This window comes from Mytilus galloprovincialis, chromosome 3 (assembly GCF_965363235.1).
Source record: "Mytilus galloprovincialis chromosome 3, xbMytGall1.hap1.1, whole genome shotgun sequence".
In the NCBI taxonomy this organism is placed as follows: domain Eukaryota; kingdom Metazoa; phylum Mollusca; class Bivalvia; order Mytilida; family Mytilidae; genus Mytilus; species Mytilus galloprovincialis.
Genome location: NC_134840.1, coordinates 87,172,300 through 87,188,174, shown reverse-complemented (window position 1 = coordinate 87,188,174; position 15,875 = coordinate 87,172,300). Strand labels below are relative to the sequence as shown.

At 30.8% G+C, this 15,875-nt stretch overlaps 1 protein-coding gene across 1 annotated transcript; it reads left to right on the top strand.

The window, feature by feature from the left end:
* The first annotated feature begins 12,406 nt into the window (after nt 1-12,406).
* Nucleotides 12,407-15,805, top strand: LOC143069278 (uncharacterized). Its single transcript, XM_076243830.1, has 3 exons — nt 12,407-12,505; nt 12,964-13,048; nt 13,599-15,805. Exons 2-3 carry the CDS (start codon nt 12,967-12,969, stop codon nt 14,039-14,041), a joined length of 525 nt encoding a protein of 174 aa, XP_076099945.1. The 5' UTR covers nt 12,407-12,505; nt 12,964-12,966; the 3' UTR covers nt 14,042-15,805.
* Nucleotides 15,806-15,875: the final 70 nt, after the last annotated feature.

Sequence of the window (15,875 nt, the reverse complement as noted above, 5' to 3'; positions counted from 1 at the left end):
TTTATAAAGATTAAACTGCACTTCAAGATAAGGATCTGTATATAGTGACACAATTGCTGTTTTAAAATACAAAATAAGCCATTTTCATAGTTGCGTATTCCTTTGGAATAAATCTAATTTTCTTTGTGATGTCAATCAGTATGATTAAGCATTGTGGTGATGAAAGCATATACCATATGTTTTGCTTTAGTTTTAACAAAGAACAATAATATATCACTCACTGTAAAATACAGTCGGAAACCAGGTTGAAATAGAACAAAAGAATCGAAGCTCTTTGATAGAGAAGGCGATAAATGTTTACTGTAATGTTTACTATTTTAGTATAGTGACAAAAATTTAAAAAGTTAATAGAAACAAACAAAATTACAATTTTCTTCTCAAATACGAAGTGTTTTATTTTAAAAACACCATTTGCATAAGTTTTCAATTTATTTAGTTCATAGTTAGCAGAACAATTAGAAATCAAGTCGACGACATGGGTATTTTTCAAGTTGGATGTAGAAAATGGATAGCCTCCGATTTTTTTTTTTTTTTTACCACGGACGGAAACCATATCAATCTATTAGTTCAGTTATTTTCGTGTCTGCCCTTCCATCATGTGACTCAAGAAAAAATTCCAAAAAATGGGTAACAATTGAATCGAAAAGAGAAAATCGAGTGCACCCTTTTATGTTAGGGCATGTTTGAGTTAAATATTTTGTCTTGATATCGTACAAAGCAAGAATATTTCATACATCGTCTCGCTTCAGATTCTATCATTTTTATATATTAAAGCTACAGGTTGACTTTATAACATAAAAAAATCACAGTACTAAAATATGAAATATATGAGACAAGTGAAATACCTATCTAATGAATCACAAAAACAGAGTAGGTGTGTTCGAATAGCTATTTTTTTACTGAAAGTACTTGATGACGGTCTTTCAAGTTGGATGATGAAAATGCATATCTTCGAAAAATTATATTTTTTTTTGTGTGTGATAACTAGGTTTTATAGGCTTCAACCACTAAAAAAATCTAGTCTGCCCTTCCACGAAATATTTAATTAGAATCTTTTTTAAATGTTTAAGAATTTTCAAAAATTCCACCTGACAACCGATCAGGCAATAGTTTTAAGTTGAATCAATGCAGACAAGATCATTAACTAATGCTCATTAGCTAGTTGATACATTTGTCTTTTAAAATACAATTGACATATAAGGATCGTAATGGTGCAATGTGGATAAATTTATCGGTTTCCAAGAGCAAAATTGGTAGCGCGTCATCCCTACGATGGCTTCCATTTCTACGATTGTGAAAATAAACTGGCGTAATGGAGAGATGATTTTGACGAAGTAGAATCCTGACTGAATATAACATCAAGAATATAGCACTCGGCGTAAAATAGAATATCAAGATAATATCACTCGCTGAAAAATATTACTTCCCTTGTTCAGCTTTATCAGTATAGATCCATAATACTTGATACAAAAATTTCAGGGAATATATATAAAATTTAGTCCTGGTATCTATGATGAGTTTATCTAAGTAGATAACTTACATGTTGTTAGTGTATTGTTATCGGTTTTCAATGCTAATCATAGTCGTTAAAAATTTTGCTTTCCATATTTTGTTGTTTGACGACACAGATGAGTCATATGCAGACGATACGTTTCTTGCGAAGTTAACAAAAAAATCATAACCACTAATGATTTTCTTTTCAAAATATTAGCACAGCAATATTTCAAGAAGGATTCCGGAACTCGATATCTTACCGAAAATGGGCTTCTGATTTGTAAATCAAATCTATTATATTCTATCAGATTTTTTTTTCAATGGATTTGGTAAAACTGTATGTTTTGGGTATCATCATCTCAATAGTCTAAGCCACAGGGCTCACAATATTTATAACAAACAAGTCTAAAAAATACAAGTTTACAATTTAAAAGCTTCTGACGTGACCACGTATTTCTTTTCCTAAAGGAGAGGTGAAAGATATTAAAAGACATTCAAATGCATAAGTCTAAAATAAACAGACAACGACTTGACAAAAAGGAAAAAAAGACCAAAAGACAAACAGTCCACAAAACACAACACGAAGAACCAAAATCTGAGCAACACTTTACCCATCAAAAACCGGGGTTGGCTTTGAATGTTAATGTATGAACACCCCTGATGAAGGTATATCTAGAAAAGCATTTCGGACACACGTAATGTTTTAAGAACTATTTTCAATGAACATGTTGAAAATAAAATGAATACTTCTTTGGCAAATATCATTTTTCTGGGTTTAGTTTTGATATTTCAAAATGTGTTAATATTGCAAATGTCTATATAAAATATGAATATAATGTATTTATTTTAAATAGTCTAGAGATAATATATCAAACTCATAAAAATATGGTCAGGCTCAAACGTTACTATATATTTGCATAGTAATTTCCCAAAGAGAATAACACATAGCCTTGAAAAACTGACAAATACAGCCAATAAACTACAATGCATCTAGGCCTCGACGCGTTTACTCCTACTTACAAAGTAAAATCACAAAAATACTGAACTCCGAGGAAAATTCAAAACGGAAGTCCCTAATCAAATGGTTAAATAATGATAAAGCACATCAAACGAATGGACAGCGACTGTCATACTTCTGTCTTGTTACACACGTGGAATATTGGAAAAACTATCAATTTTATATACTATCTTGAACTCTTATAATACATGTTTTTGTTCAGCAAATGTGTTAATTGTAAAATATATAACATTATCTTCAATTTACATGCTCAGACTGAAAAATAAATACAACTCTAGTATACTAGTCATTACTCGATTGAGAGAAAACAAATTCCAGTTATAAACTAAAACCGAGGAAAACAGAAAGAAATACTGATGTGCAACAAAAACAAACCCCAACATTCCTAGAAATGAGCTATTTGATAACAACTGCAAATATTGTAAACTGGCTTCAAGATTTGACTTTGTTTTTCACCTTGTAAAAAGTAGTTGAACAGAATTTGTCCGTTGTGTGTTATGAACTGTCCCTGTGTTATAATTTCACGTGAAACTGTGAAATTTCGAATGAAGTGACCACTGTCCGACAATCTTGAAATTTGGACAGAGAATAGTTATGGAATATATGAAGCAACCGAAACAAATACAGGAATTAAAGTCCGAAATTAATATGAACCTGCTTAGAGTTATATCAAGAAAAACAAAAAGCTTGAATACAATCAAAGATATGGTTTAGATCCAACGCTACAATGTTTTCACAAAATTTATCAAAGTTCACGTCTTTGTCGCATGAAACATGGTTAGCATCATAAATGATTTTATTATGAGAGGCAAATATCCGACATATATAGTTGAAAATATTAAAAATATCTACGATAGGAGAAAATTAACTTCGGAGAGAGGAAAACAACACAGCTTCTTGCAATGATTGAAGAACCTTTTGCTTCATTGCCTGCAAAATAAAGGGAACAGTTTGAGACTGAAAAAATATAAAATAAATTGAATATAAAAAACAAATCAATTCTTATAGGTTTTGTCATCTTTTTCAGACAATATTTAAGTAGTGTCTTGAACAGTATTGATGACTCATAAAAGTGTATTTAGATTTTAAAAATGTACTGTACCTGTCAAATTATAAATATATAAATATTACACAAAATTCTATATTTATATCTCTTTTCAAGATAATGGAAAACCTAACTTTCTGAAAGGTGTTTCGAAGAGACAAAATAATACACGCCATCCTCGATTCAAATGACCTTTTAATCATAAAATTAGGAACAATATCATTTTATCAATTATGTGAAAAGCTGGGACATTTTATTTACCCAAACAGATAATTGACACACGCTAAGTTTTCTTCTTATTACGAATAGAACACAGTCAAAATTTTAGGATCCTTTTTCAAACTAACTGAATGGGTAATTGTGGTTTACACTGTTGTTTCGTTTTTGTCTTATGGACAAATATCTTAAATATTCGTGTAATTATAAATAAAATAATGGCTATTTTTCGGGTAATTCAAACAATCATTTCTTCGCATAGAAATAAAAATTCGTTAATCTGAGCATGGAAAGAATACTTTATCATGGACTATAAATGTAGACACAAAAGATGAAAAACTTAGCGAAACTTTTTATTCCACATGAAAATATGTGTTGTATTGCAGTAAATAACACGTGTTCTCGGTTGATTAAAAACACGTGTTATTTCACCATGTACGGCTACTCATGTGTGGATTAGTCCAAAGCCCAGGTGAAAAAACTGTTTCATTCGTATTTAAACATTTATGTTTGCGAGGAAATTAGTATCCTAATTTATGTGGAGCAGGATCTTCTTACGTTTGATGTGTTTGAACTATTGATTTTGCCATTTGATTTGGGACTTTCCTTTTTGAATTTTCCTCGGAGTTCAGTATTTTTGTGTTTTTATTTTTTACCCGTCCGGAGCACCTGAAATCACCCCCAGTTTTTGATAGGGTTCGTGTTGGTTTATCTTGAGTTTTCTATGTTGTGACTTGTGTACTATTATTCGTCTGTATGTCTTTTTTTTCCATGGCATAGTCAGTTAATTTTTTTAATCTATGAGTTTGAATGTCCCTCTGGTATCTTTCGCCCATTTTTCATGCATATCTATATAAGGTTCCCGAACTGTTAAAAAAAATTTAGTTATACATTTGAACCAATGTGATTTTTTTTTCTTCAAAAGCTTTAGTCTTGTTAATTTTTTTAAAAATAGTCCATTTGCACAATAATATAATAAATATTTATCGCATAGCTATCTTTGCAGAATTTACTGTGGCTTGACCATAAGTGTTGTCCATTACCAGTATCTATTTTTCAACGAGATGGTAAAATTAACAAGACAATTGGAACACTTATAATTGACCAGTTGGTTTTGTAAGAGTTTATGAATAGGTGATCACTGATGCATTTAACGTCTACTTCATTATGTCTCTGGTGTAAAATTGTCTTATTGGTAATCTTATCACATCTTCTTATTTCTATATATCGAGCCTACCTTGATGTCCGATCACATAACCTGTTCAAATGTCACTGCTGTAGTGTGACTGAGATAGATGTTTTAAACTTACCAAGTGGTACACAAGCTTAACTGTCATCTAATTTAAATAACATAACATGCAAACAGATTAAATTTGTATGGTATGGTAAGAGAAAAAATATTGCTAAACGATGCAAACTTGTTACTTACCCGATATGTTTCTTGTTCAAATATTTTTTGAAAAACAATTATTATAAAAAAAATTCCCCCCGAATTTAATGTTTGAAACATTTATAGTGTTTTTGCATTGAAATACATAAATTCATCGAAGCAAGTGGCCTTGCAATTTGACAAAGTAACACTGCATTAAGACGCAAATATCGACATTACTGTACTTTCATATTTTAAAAGAATGAGCCATTAGCAGAAAAATGTATTACTGTTTTTTCTAAAAGGGTATTTAATTCTTTGTCGTATACACTGTATCTCTTTCTGTTTCTTTACTGTTTCATTGCAAAATAGACTTCTTTTGCATTGTTGAAAAACTTTTTTCGTTCGCTCATTTAGATATATTAGTTTTTCATAAGTTTACAGAATAAATAAATGTTGATTCATACCAGAACAAACGCATATAAATTTACTCATTTAACATTTTGTTCATACTATATTTGCATGAGTTTTGTACAGAGTGCTTTCCTACTCGTGAAATATCAAAATAATAATTATAAATAAACTGTTTTATTTACTTATTTACCTACGCTTTGATTTGATATTTATTCCATTACCCAAGTTTCACTAATTGAAAAATAAAAAAAGCATTATCCAAATTTCATGAATTATTTCAAATATTTTGCTAATATATTCCATTATATCACTAGATTTAAATATATATGCACAGACTTTTTTTTTTAATTTAATTTTACATGATATATATTTATCCTTATTTAAGGCGAAGTGTACGTAATATAACTAATCAGCAGAATTTTTTAAAATTTTACATGTGGATTCTGCTTGTAAAAATACATCAGAATATAAAATAAAAGAAGGGGGTACCGTTTTCGTTTTCCAGATACAAGCAGTTGAAACTAACAGCATGATACGCCAGCAATACAAAGGATATATATAGCGAAAATCGTAAAAAACGGCAGTTATTTTTACTTCATAGTGATTTTCTAATTCGTTGGTCAACAGATTTTTTTTTAAATTCAAAATTCGATTAAAAAATAAACGACGAATCCATTGGTGCAAAGACAGTCCTTAGCAAACGTGTTGGTTTTCAAGCTATATTCTCTTGAAGTTTGATTTTTTAGCGGAGAATTATAAAATATTCGGCGACGTTATTGATGTCTACGGTAACGTCACCACAAATTCAATTATGACATGCTTCTTTCGCTTTGTAAACAACACCGTTCTAAAATTTTCGATATGTCTATACTTAACGCAGACTCAGAGATACATAATAATGGCCGTTACAATATACTTCCCACGTGTATCCACGTGTATTAGAATCTATTTGCAAATCCATTTGCCGATTTTATTGTTTTAAAAATTGCAATTAATAACACAAAATAACTTTTATTCTTATTCGGATGCATACTAAGAAGAAGCTATGCACAAGAGCTCGGAGAAATCAACAAAATAAAAATAAAATAAAAATCCGCGAAAGTTTATTAATGATTTTGGCGCATTTAAGTCATTTCAAAACATGACGTCATACAAATGAAAACGTTGAATGTTGAACGTTTTTTGTTACGTGAACCATGGAAATTCGTATAATATTTTGAGTTAGGGTTTGCTTTATTTTCTATTCTATTGCATTATTCGCATATTTACTGTTTTCAGCAAGTCAACATGGCGGCTCCTTAGTTACGAAATGTAAACTTTGGATTTGACGGTAGCTTTCGAAAAAAACATGTAAATCAAAAATGGCAAATGTTGGGTTAAAGAATTAAAAGAATTAAACAGATTTTTTTCAAGCAGTTATTTACGAAATAATCCATGTAAACTACAGATTTATTAGAATGTTTAAGCGTTATCTAACAGGGAGTAAAAAAGCACAGCCACACGCACAGCATACCCATCCTCGCTTCAGATTTTAGATGACCGTATTTGTCCAATTAGAATCGAAATAATTCATGGAAGCCATAGATTGTCGAACGCTCAGGATAAAATTCGAATATCACGGCCCAGGCCATGTGTAAATTTCAAACAATCTATGGCTTCAATGAATTATTTCTTAATTCTACTCTATAACGCTATTATACCCATTGTACCGTACAGCATTGTTGACATGGTTGATAATGATACAAACTGAAAAATGTTGAAGAATATTTATGATGCCAAAATAATGCAAATTGGTAAATATATATACTGCAAGTGAAAGAAAGTTACTGTATAGACTTTAACTCCATCTTTTCTTGATTAGACAGGGTTCCACATCTTTTTTGAAATATTTGTATTGTTCTAATAATTTTAAATCAAATGTAGAGTTGTCCAGATTAGTACAGAATGATTCTATACATATTTGAAAAATTCGGTTATAATAATGGGATCGCTTCTTTTCATTCTCACCGTTTCCGTATTCGAGGTATTGCGTACACAACCCATTCTATTTGTCAGGTTCACACACGTGCATGTGATTCTACGATTTTACTTAAGAGATAACTGTATTGTATTTGAAGCTTTAAGGACGTCCATCGGTAGTTTTAATGTCGCAAATTTAGTTTACCTGGCGACGCGGAGCGGAGACAGGTAAACGGGTATTTGCGACAGTAAAACTACCGATGGACGTCCTTAAAGCTTCAAATACAATACAGATATCTCTAGTCTAATGCAAATCGAGTTCATAATTGAATTTCAATCATTATTTCAGTCTTAAACGTTCATTAAAGAAAATTCCGCGAAAAGATGTTATCTTCTCTAGTCCCTACACTAGGTGACGTCATAGGTATGCTTCCGGCGTCAAACATAAACACCGGGCGTTTTCTGGATTCTGTGCCGCTTCAGAATGTAATAAAATTTGATAAAAAGAAGATTTTTAGGTGCAACATGTGAGTTTTTTGGCTTATTATTGTAGAAACTACATGTCAATACATTCAGCAATTCAAAATGTCGGCTTCCTTAGTTACAGACAAGGAGATAGAGAATTTTACGCTTACTGTCATCCAATCAGAACCATGGATACAAAATAATTGCATTAGAATTTAAAATTTCCTCTCTCGATAGCTTTCCCTTTTCTTTAACGTATCATGGTATCAATGTTTGCTGGAGATTCATTAACAAAGGAAATAATTTCTTGTAACATTATTTCTTAAATCTCCACATGTACGACTCATTAAGAAAAATGAAATCTGCAAATGCATATCATCTTGAGAATGGCTATAATAAGGTCAAAAGAAGAACCCGTACATAAATTTCAGAAAAATAAAACAGATCGGATTTTTTTTTATATAACATTCCGTTGCATAGATCACTGCCTGTGTTATGCCTTAGCATTGTGTATATGCGTATTGTTGTAACTGTAATTCTAAAGCTTTGTGCAATTACTGTTATAGTAAAATGCTGTAAATGTGCTGGTGTCATGATATAAATGAACTGGTGTCATGATATAAATGTTCTGGTGTCATTTAATAAATGTACGTACTATGTAATGCTATACGAATGTACGTATACATGTAATGGTATACTGCTATACGATTGTACCAAGAGCGATGTAATAAGAATATATTCATCCAGTATGATGCTAAAAATGTTTCTAGTGTAAATTCATTTGAATGTATCCATGGACCAGTATAATGTAGAGACCACTTCTAAGCAAGGATCGTATCTCATAAACTCGGCAATACAATCAGAAAGTTCGGAAAGGCGACAAACTTACTTCGGAAGTTGGCAAGGAGGCTGTTCATAATGTAATGATAAACGAGTTTATTTTGCGTATTGTGTCTGTAACTAATGCAAATGAATTGGTTTTGTTTATGTAATATAAAAAAAAAGGAGATGTGGTATCATTGTAAATTGGACAACTATTTTCCACAGTTTAAGGTAGATCTATCGGGTGTATTTTTTTCTGAGCGTCCTTTCTGGTCATGTTGCAAAAATACTATTTTTTTTACAAATAGTTTCCCAAGTATCATTCAATATATAACAAAATACCTACAACTTGAAATTTAAAGATTGAACTATCAATATATTTTTTTTCAGGAAAATTAGGCCCGTGACGCTCTATTTTTATATATATATATATTTCACATGTTTCAGAAGTATTAATTGACGAAATTAGCCCGTCGAATTTTAGACAGTTCTATCGTTTAATGTTTCTTCAATAAGAAAAACTTTAGTTTCCTATATTTACACAAAATGAAATACCCTAAATGTGGTTAATTTCAATGTATTGTTACGAAAAAACAAAGTCCGCGATCCCCAGTTTTTATATTGAAATTTGAAATTACTTTGAACTAAAAAGTCTTTTACAGAAGCTTACGAGACATTTATCGCCGAAAATTTTGACACCCCAGCTGCCTTGTCGAATGAAGTGGATACAAGCAATTATAATAGGCAACCTTGAGAAAAATCCCTAACGTTTCGCCGGTTATAAAAGGCCCCGACATAGAAACATTATTTTCTTCACTCTCTCTCTTCTTCCCTATACCTTAATCTTCAATATTGAGACTTGAGAAGAAAAAAATACTTCAAAACTGTATTCTCTACTTCTGAATGATACACAAAAGAACAACACAAGAATGTCCCTTTCGCTATCCTTTAGAAATTGGAATTTGATCAAGAAAAAACTGCATGTTCTATTTTTATCATACATGTGTAGTTTCAGTTTCAACTATGGTTCTAAATTTAGATTTTAATTTCCCAAAAAATTGCGGACGGAATAGAAGACACCTGTTTATTTTCTGCTTCGTGAAAACTAAGATTTGGATGAGATAGATGATTTACTTATTCTAAGATAACTGTCACAGTTCTAAATTCTGAGTTTTTGTGTATTGTTTTGTAGACGGAATCAGATTATTTTGTTCCGTTTTTTTTTTCTCTGTAAGCTTTGTCCACTTATACATGTTAAAATTGTTTCACTTGATGCCAATTACCCTTTACTATCGTTTATACTTTCCACACAAATATAAATTATCATAAAATTTTCAATTGCATAAAAAACGGGACATGCCCACGCCTTTCTAGTTCAGCACACATATTTACGGTTATTTTTCGTTACCTTCAAGATACAAGATTTCATTCAAATAATATACTGTGGGGTCAATTCTGGTTTGATTTTAACGATACGATACTACTAGAGGCAGAATTGTCACTAGTTTATTTGTTTATTCTTAATTTCTGTTGAAATAAATACAAGCGATATCAGTATGTATCCGGCCGCTCCTGCATGAGGCTAAAACAAAAACAGTTGCAGACTAACACACAATAGGCCCGTGATACTAAAATTTATGATTAGAGTCTGATAATGTCATTGAAATTTTAATATAGCACAGGAGTACTTGTTTGGGTTCATGATAGACCGCACAAAGTCAATGAAATGATGATTTCTCCCCGGATTTCTCTTTCATGTGCCTATTTCCCGTTCTTGGAGTAAGGGAGATAACTTGCGTAACTAACGACGCACGTTTTGTATGCCGATTTCCGCTAGAGGCGTGCAATTACGTTTAAACAAATGCAGCTTCTCTAACTTAGGTTTATAATTTTGTAATAACATATATTCAAAACTGAAAAGATTTTTTCCAAAATATTTTTACAGATTTTTCTGTTGATCACTGAGTTTTACTTTCTCCACAGTATACACTATGTTTCATTTTCCATGTTAAAACATATGCATACTACTTAGAAGATCCAGAACTTTGTAATATCGCAGTCAATATTATCATCCTCGTATCTGATTATTTTTGAATATTTTACTTATTTTTATCCCCTTATCCATATGTTTATCCACTGTATTTACTTTTTATTTGATTTTCCATGGTATATATTCCATTTAACCAGATGCAATATCCTTATATTAGATCTATAATTGTATAATGATTATTTACAATTTATTTATTTATTTTGTATTAAAAATCCTCAATGAACACAGTATTTCTATGCAAAGAAACCACAAAAGCTGTCAAAATAAAAACTAAGGTATTACACTTCAAAATTATCATTAGAATATTACATGCACATGTAAAAGCCTCATAAACTTTTGATGGTTTATTTCCTCCCATGTACATTCCATTCTTGAACAAAAATCCCATTCGGAGATTTACTTTAGCCTTATTTGGCAGAACCTTTTGGAATTTTGGGTCCTTAATGCTCTTCAACTTTGTAATTGTTTTGGCTATCTAACTGTTTCGATCTGGGCGTTAATGATGAGTCTTATGTAGACGAAACGCGCGGCTGACGTATTAATTATAAGCCTGGTATCTATGATAAGTAATTCCAATTAAGAAGTGCAATAAAATAAAATAAAATCAAATATATTATATGTACATTGATTTCTATAGTATTCCAAATTTAATAAGTTGCATTGATATATTTTCAAAATGTATAACATTCAACTGCTTTGTAAAAAAAAATAGAAACTAAAAAACTCCATCGTTCGTGAATTATGCTGCAAACATTTTATTTCAATACATGTCAATATGCAGTTATTACAATCTTTCATTAACGTAGATGTTTGCAGTGATATTAACACATTAGAGAAACCAGACTTGAAGGCGATTCGCCTATAAAAAGAAGCACGTGACATTCGAATCAAACAAATTACAAAAACAAATTAAAAAAACGCAGTTTATGTCCCAAAGTTCCGCAATGTTTTGTAAAAAACAGTTAAGATAAACTACTCTTGGGTCGGGAAGTCCTTATAATTCGAAGAATCAAAACACTTAGTTCATAAATTACTAAACGGCTCAATTTCGATTTCTACATTGTATTGTCAGTTGTACAATCTGGTTTCACAACAGGTACAGGTAAAGTCTTAACTTGTAGTAGACAACAAATCAAGTCTAAAATCATTTACAACAAAAAGGTCAGACCAAAGTTGAATATTATAAACTGATTTCTAAAGTATTAGTTTGAAGTTACAAGATATACAGTTTTCATATTTTAATTGTTATTCATGTTTTATTCATATTTCAATTAAATCTCCATATCTATTCAAGGTTTTAAGGCCTACATCTATATAGACAGTATGTAGATGGTATTTTTTTGGTAATTTTTTAATTGAATTTTAAGCGCAAACTGCTAAAGCTCTTATAACAAATATCGCAACATGAAAAAATAATCTAATGATTTTTAATGATTTCGTGAATCTGTTATTTTATCACTGACTATAAGAGTATTACATTAAATGACGCAGTGTCTGGTTAAAAAAGACGTCCTTATTGATAGAATTCACATAACAACGTGTTACAATATTTTAGGTCTGATATATACATGTTTGGATGACATAATTCAACTAGCTATATATATTAATAGCGGTCACAGTATTTACACTGAATTAAAGCTAACTATTTACAAAGTAAGTAAAGAAAATATCAGTATTCCAAGTTCTATGTAAATTACCAATTATGAATATGACTTACAAATTGATTATTTAAGTTAAATTATTTCTACTTATTTCATTGGGTTTTTTAAATTTCTTTTTCAATTGATGCTTTTTTTGTAAATCAGAAAACAAAAACAAAAATGGGAACAAAATATAAAGAATAAAGAATAAAAAAATGTGCATTTAACTGAACTGTATTTATCTTTTGCAGTTCACTTTTTTTAATTCAAAATTATAATATTCCTTTATGTGTATTTCGTTCAAACATTCTTAGTTCAAAAATGATTAGTATTAGTTTAATGTTTGTCGTTGTTGTAGTTTGTATTGTATTTCAGATTTTCCTTTTTCAATATTTTTAATGAACTATATAAGAGATTCGCGATAATAAGTGTGTTTAACTAGTGTATGAATACTTTTATTTTTTTGTTTAGAAAATGAGATTCATCCTTGCTGTTGTCGCTACTGTTGTTCTAGCCGCTGTTGTATCAGCAGGAGGATATGGTAAAGGACATGGAGGTAAGGCTTTGGTTATTAAAATTTAATCTTAAATGCAATTGTTAGCTTGTCACAATTTCTATTTTATCTTATTTTTTCTGTATCTAATGATATACACGTTTTTAGTATAGATCAGTATCAGATACAAATACATTTTAATGATAGTTTGGGAGACCTAACACTCATATATTTTTGTTTAAAAGTATTTTTTAAAATTTTTACAAATCTCTGTCAAATGATATCGGTATACTCATTAATTTTAAAAAACTTTGTAGTTAATATTTTTCTAAGTTTTATCGTTAAAAGCTGATGACTATAGGAGATGATAGATTATTTGGCACTGAAAACATGTTTGTATGTGCATAAGGAACATTGTATTAAGTACAATTTTCTGTATTATTTATATCTTTATTTATCAAATAGTACTTACCTTGTTGAACGTTGCGTTATAACACGAAAACTTAAGTGTCAAATAATTTGCATTTGGAATGATTTTTTCATCTAACTGGTAGGAGAAAGTGAACTTAACGGCTAGTTATAATATTTGTTTGACATATTTTTCTCTTCTAAGAATACCACGGATTTGGCGGAAAAGGATACGGTGGACATGGTGGTGGATACGGAGGACACTCTCTAGGTTATGGTGGTGGATATGGTGGAAGTATTGGAGGATACGGTGGAGGATACGGAGGAAGTATGGGAGGATACGGTGGTGGATATGGAGGAAGTATGGGAGGATACGGTGGTGGATATGGAGGAAGTATGGGAGGATATGGTGGTGGATATGGAGGAAGTATTGGAGGATATGGTGGAAGTATGGGAGGATATTCTGGTGGATATGGCGGAAGTATGGGAGGATATTCTGGAGGATTAAGTGGATCTTATGGAGGAATAGGTGGATCATATGGTGGTATGAGTGGATCTTATGGTGGATTAGGTGGATCTTATGGAGGTTTAGGTGGATCTTATGGTCAATCAAGTGGTTCATACTACCCATCTAAGTCAATTTATTAAATGTAAAATTAATATGAATAAGAAGTGTAGAACAAACAAAGCGGTGAGATGTTCACCCCCTATTTCATAAGGATTAATGTATCTATAAATAAAAAAGTCTTACTTTTTTTTAAATTTTGATAGTTGTTTGGCTCACTTACAAATGAAAAAAAGAAACCGACTATAAGTCCTTTTATGTTCAGTCAGTAGTATATATCCATTGAATAACTGTATTTTGTTCATTATTGCATTACTGAAGAAGAATATTAAAATATAAGAGAGAAAAAGCAATAAAAGATTTGATGAAGATATATATATATATATATATACATGTTGTATGTGTCTGCCTTTTGATTTGTGAACCTGATAAACGCTTGTCCCTAAAATGTTTATAGGGTAGAGATAAAGCGAAAATACGTTCGCATAATATTGGAGTTGCCCTTTAATGTTAATGTATTTTTAATACTGACTTGTAAAGGTCGTTTGTAAGGAATATTACAGTTGTTATCCATTCGTTTGATGAGTTTTAGCATTTGATTTTGCCATTTAATTAGGGAATTTCCTTTATAAATTTTCCTCTGAGTTTTTGTGATTTTACTTTGTACTGAAAACCGATAGTAGCTTTGCAGTGCGGACTGATATCAATCCAGTAGTTTTCCATTAAAACAAAATTATTAAGTAGGTGTCAATTTGTAAGGATGTACTTAGGCGAAAAGGCTGACTCAGACTATTACCTTACATTTGCATTGGTATTATTTGGGCCTCAAATCGAAAGAAGAAATAAAAATCAAGAATCTGCTTAAATTTTGGAAAATGACCTTTTATGAGCTATTGAAGTCTTTTAAGAAAAAATGGGTTTCATTGGTCAAATATTTTATGCTGTATCTTAGGAAAAAAACAAAGGTCCGAAAATCTGGCACAAATTCCCAAAACCGCATCCTATATACAGGAAAAACTGGGAACCGACTAGCATTCACTTTGCATGTTACATACGGTATCCTTAAGAAATGGTCAGATTGAACTTGTTTTACGTTCTAAACCTAAATATTTCTTATTACTTTGTATTTCCATATTAAGGAACCAGTAATATAAAAACACTGCATAACTAGAGTAAAACATAAAGGGAATCAACTAGTAAAACTGACCATAAAAAAACGAGAATAAGCTACTTTTTACCATATGAAATTTCAATAAACAATGTATCTGTAATCGTCTACCTTATCCAAATTAATCCCGCACTAAAACAAATTAATGTTTGTTCTGTGATTGAAATGATATTCAAACCAGTAATGTATTGTAGTGTTGTTAACAAGGAAAAAAACATTTGCAAGTTGTCTCTTTGAATTTTCTATTTGGCGTAAGAACTTATTACCAAAGGTAAAACAACCCCAAAAAACCCAACTTATTACCAAAGGTTATGACACTCATACTATCCTTCATAAATCTTTATATCGATCGTGTATCCCGCATTAATATTTTCGTTGTTATGTCTTTGAAATATAATCAAGTTTTATAATTGAAAATGTTGGGCTGTCTTTTGTTGTGAACCTTTATAAGTCACCTTTTGGTGTCATTGGAATAGAGCCTTATAAACTGATCACCTATTACTCATTTTCAATAATACAAAAAAATATTTCCTTACATTACCTTTTTTCCTTCTAAAGTTTTAACTGCACGTGAAGAAAAGGAATTGTATTTTTGATGTCCAACTGTACAATGCAGAACTGTTGTGGTGTAAGCATTTACCATATGTTTGTCTTTGTTTCAATAAAGAACAAGAATATATCACTCGTTTTAAAAAAATACTTTCCATGTTCACGTGTAACATTTAGGGTCCCTGGTACTTGATACAAAA

Coding starts and splice junctions, on each gene's coding strand:
- LOC143069278 (XM_076243830.1), top strand. CDS start 12,967: ATGAGATTCATCCTTGCTGTTGTCGCTACTGTTGTTCTAGCCGCTGTT. Junction 13,049..13,598: donor ATATGGTAAAGGACATGGAG/GTAAGGCTTTGG, acceptor TTCTCTTCTAAG/AATACCACGGATTTGGCGGA.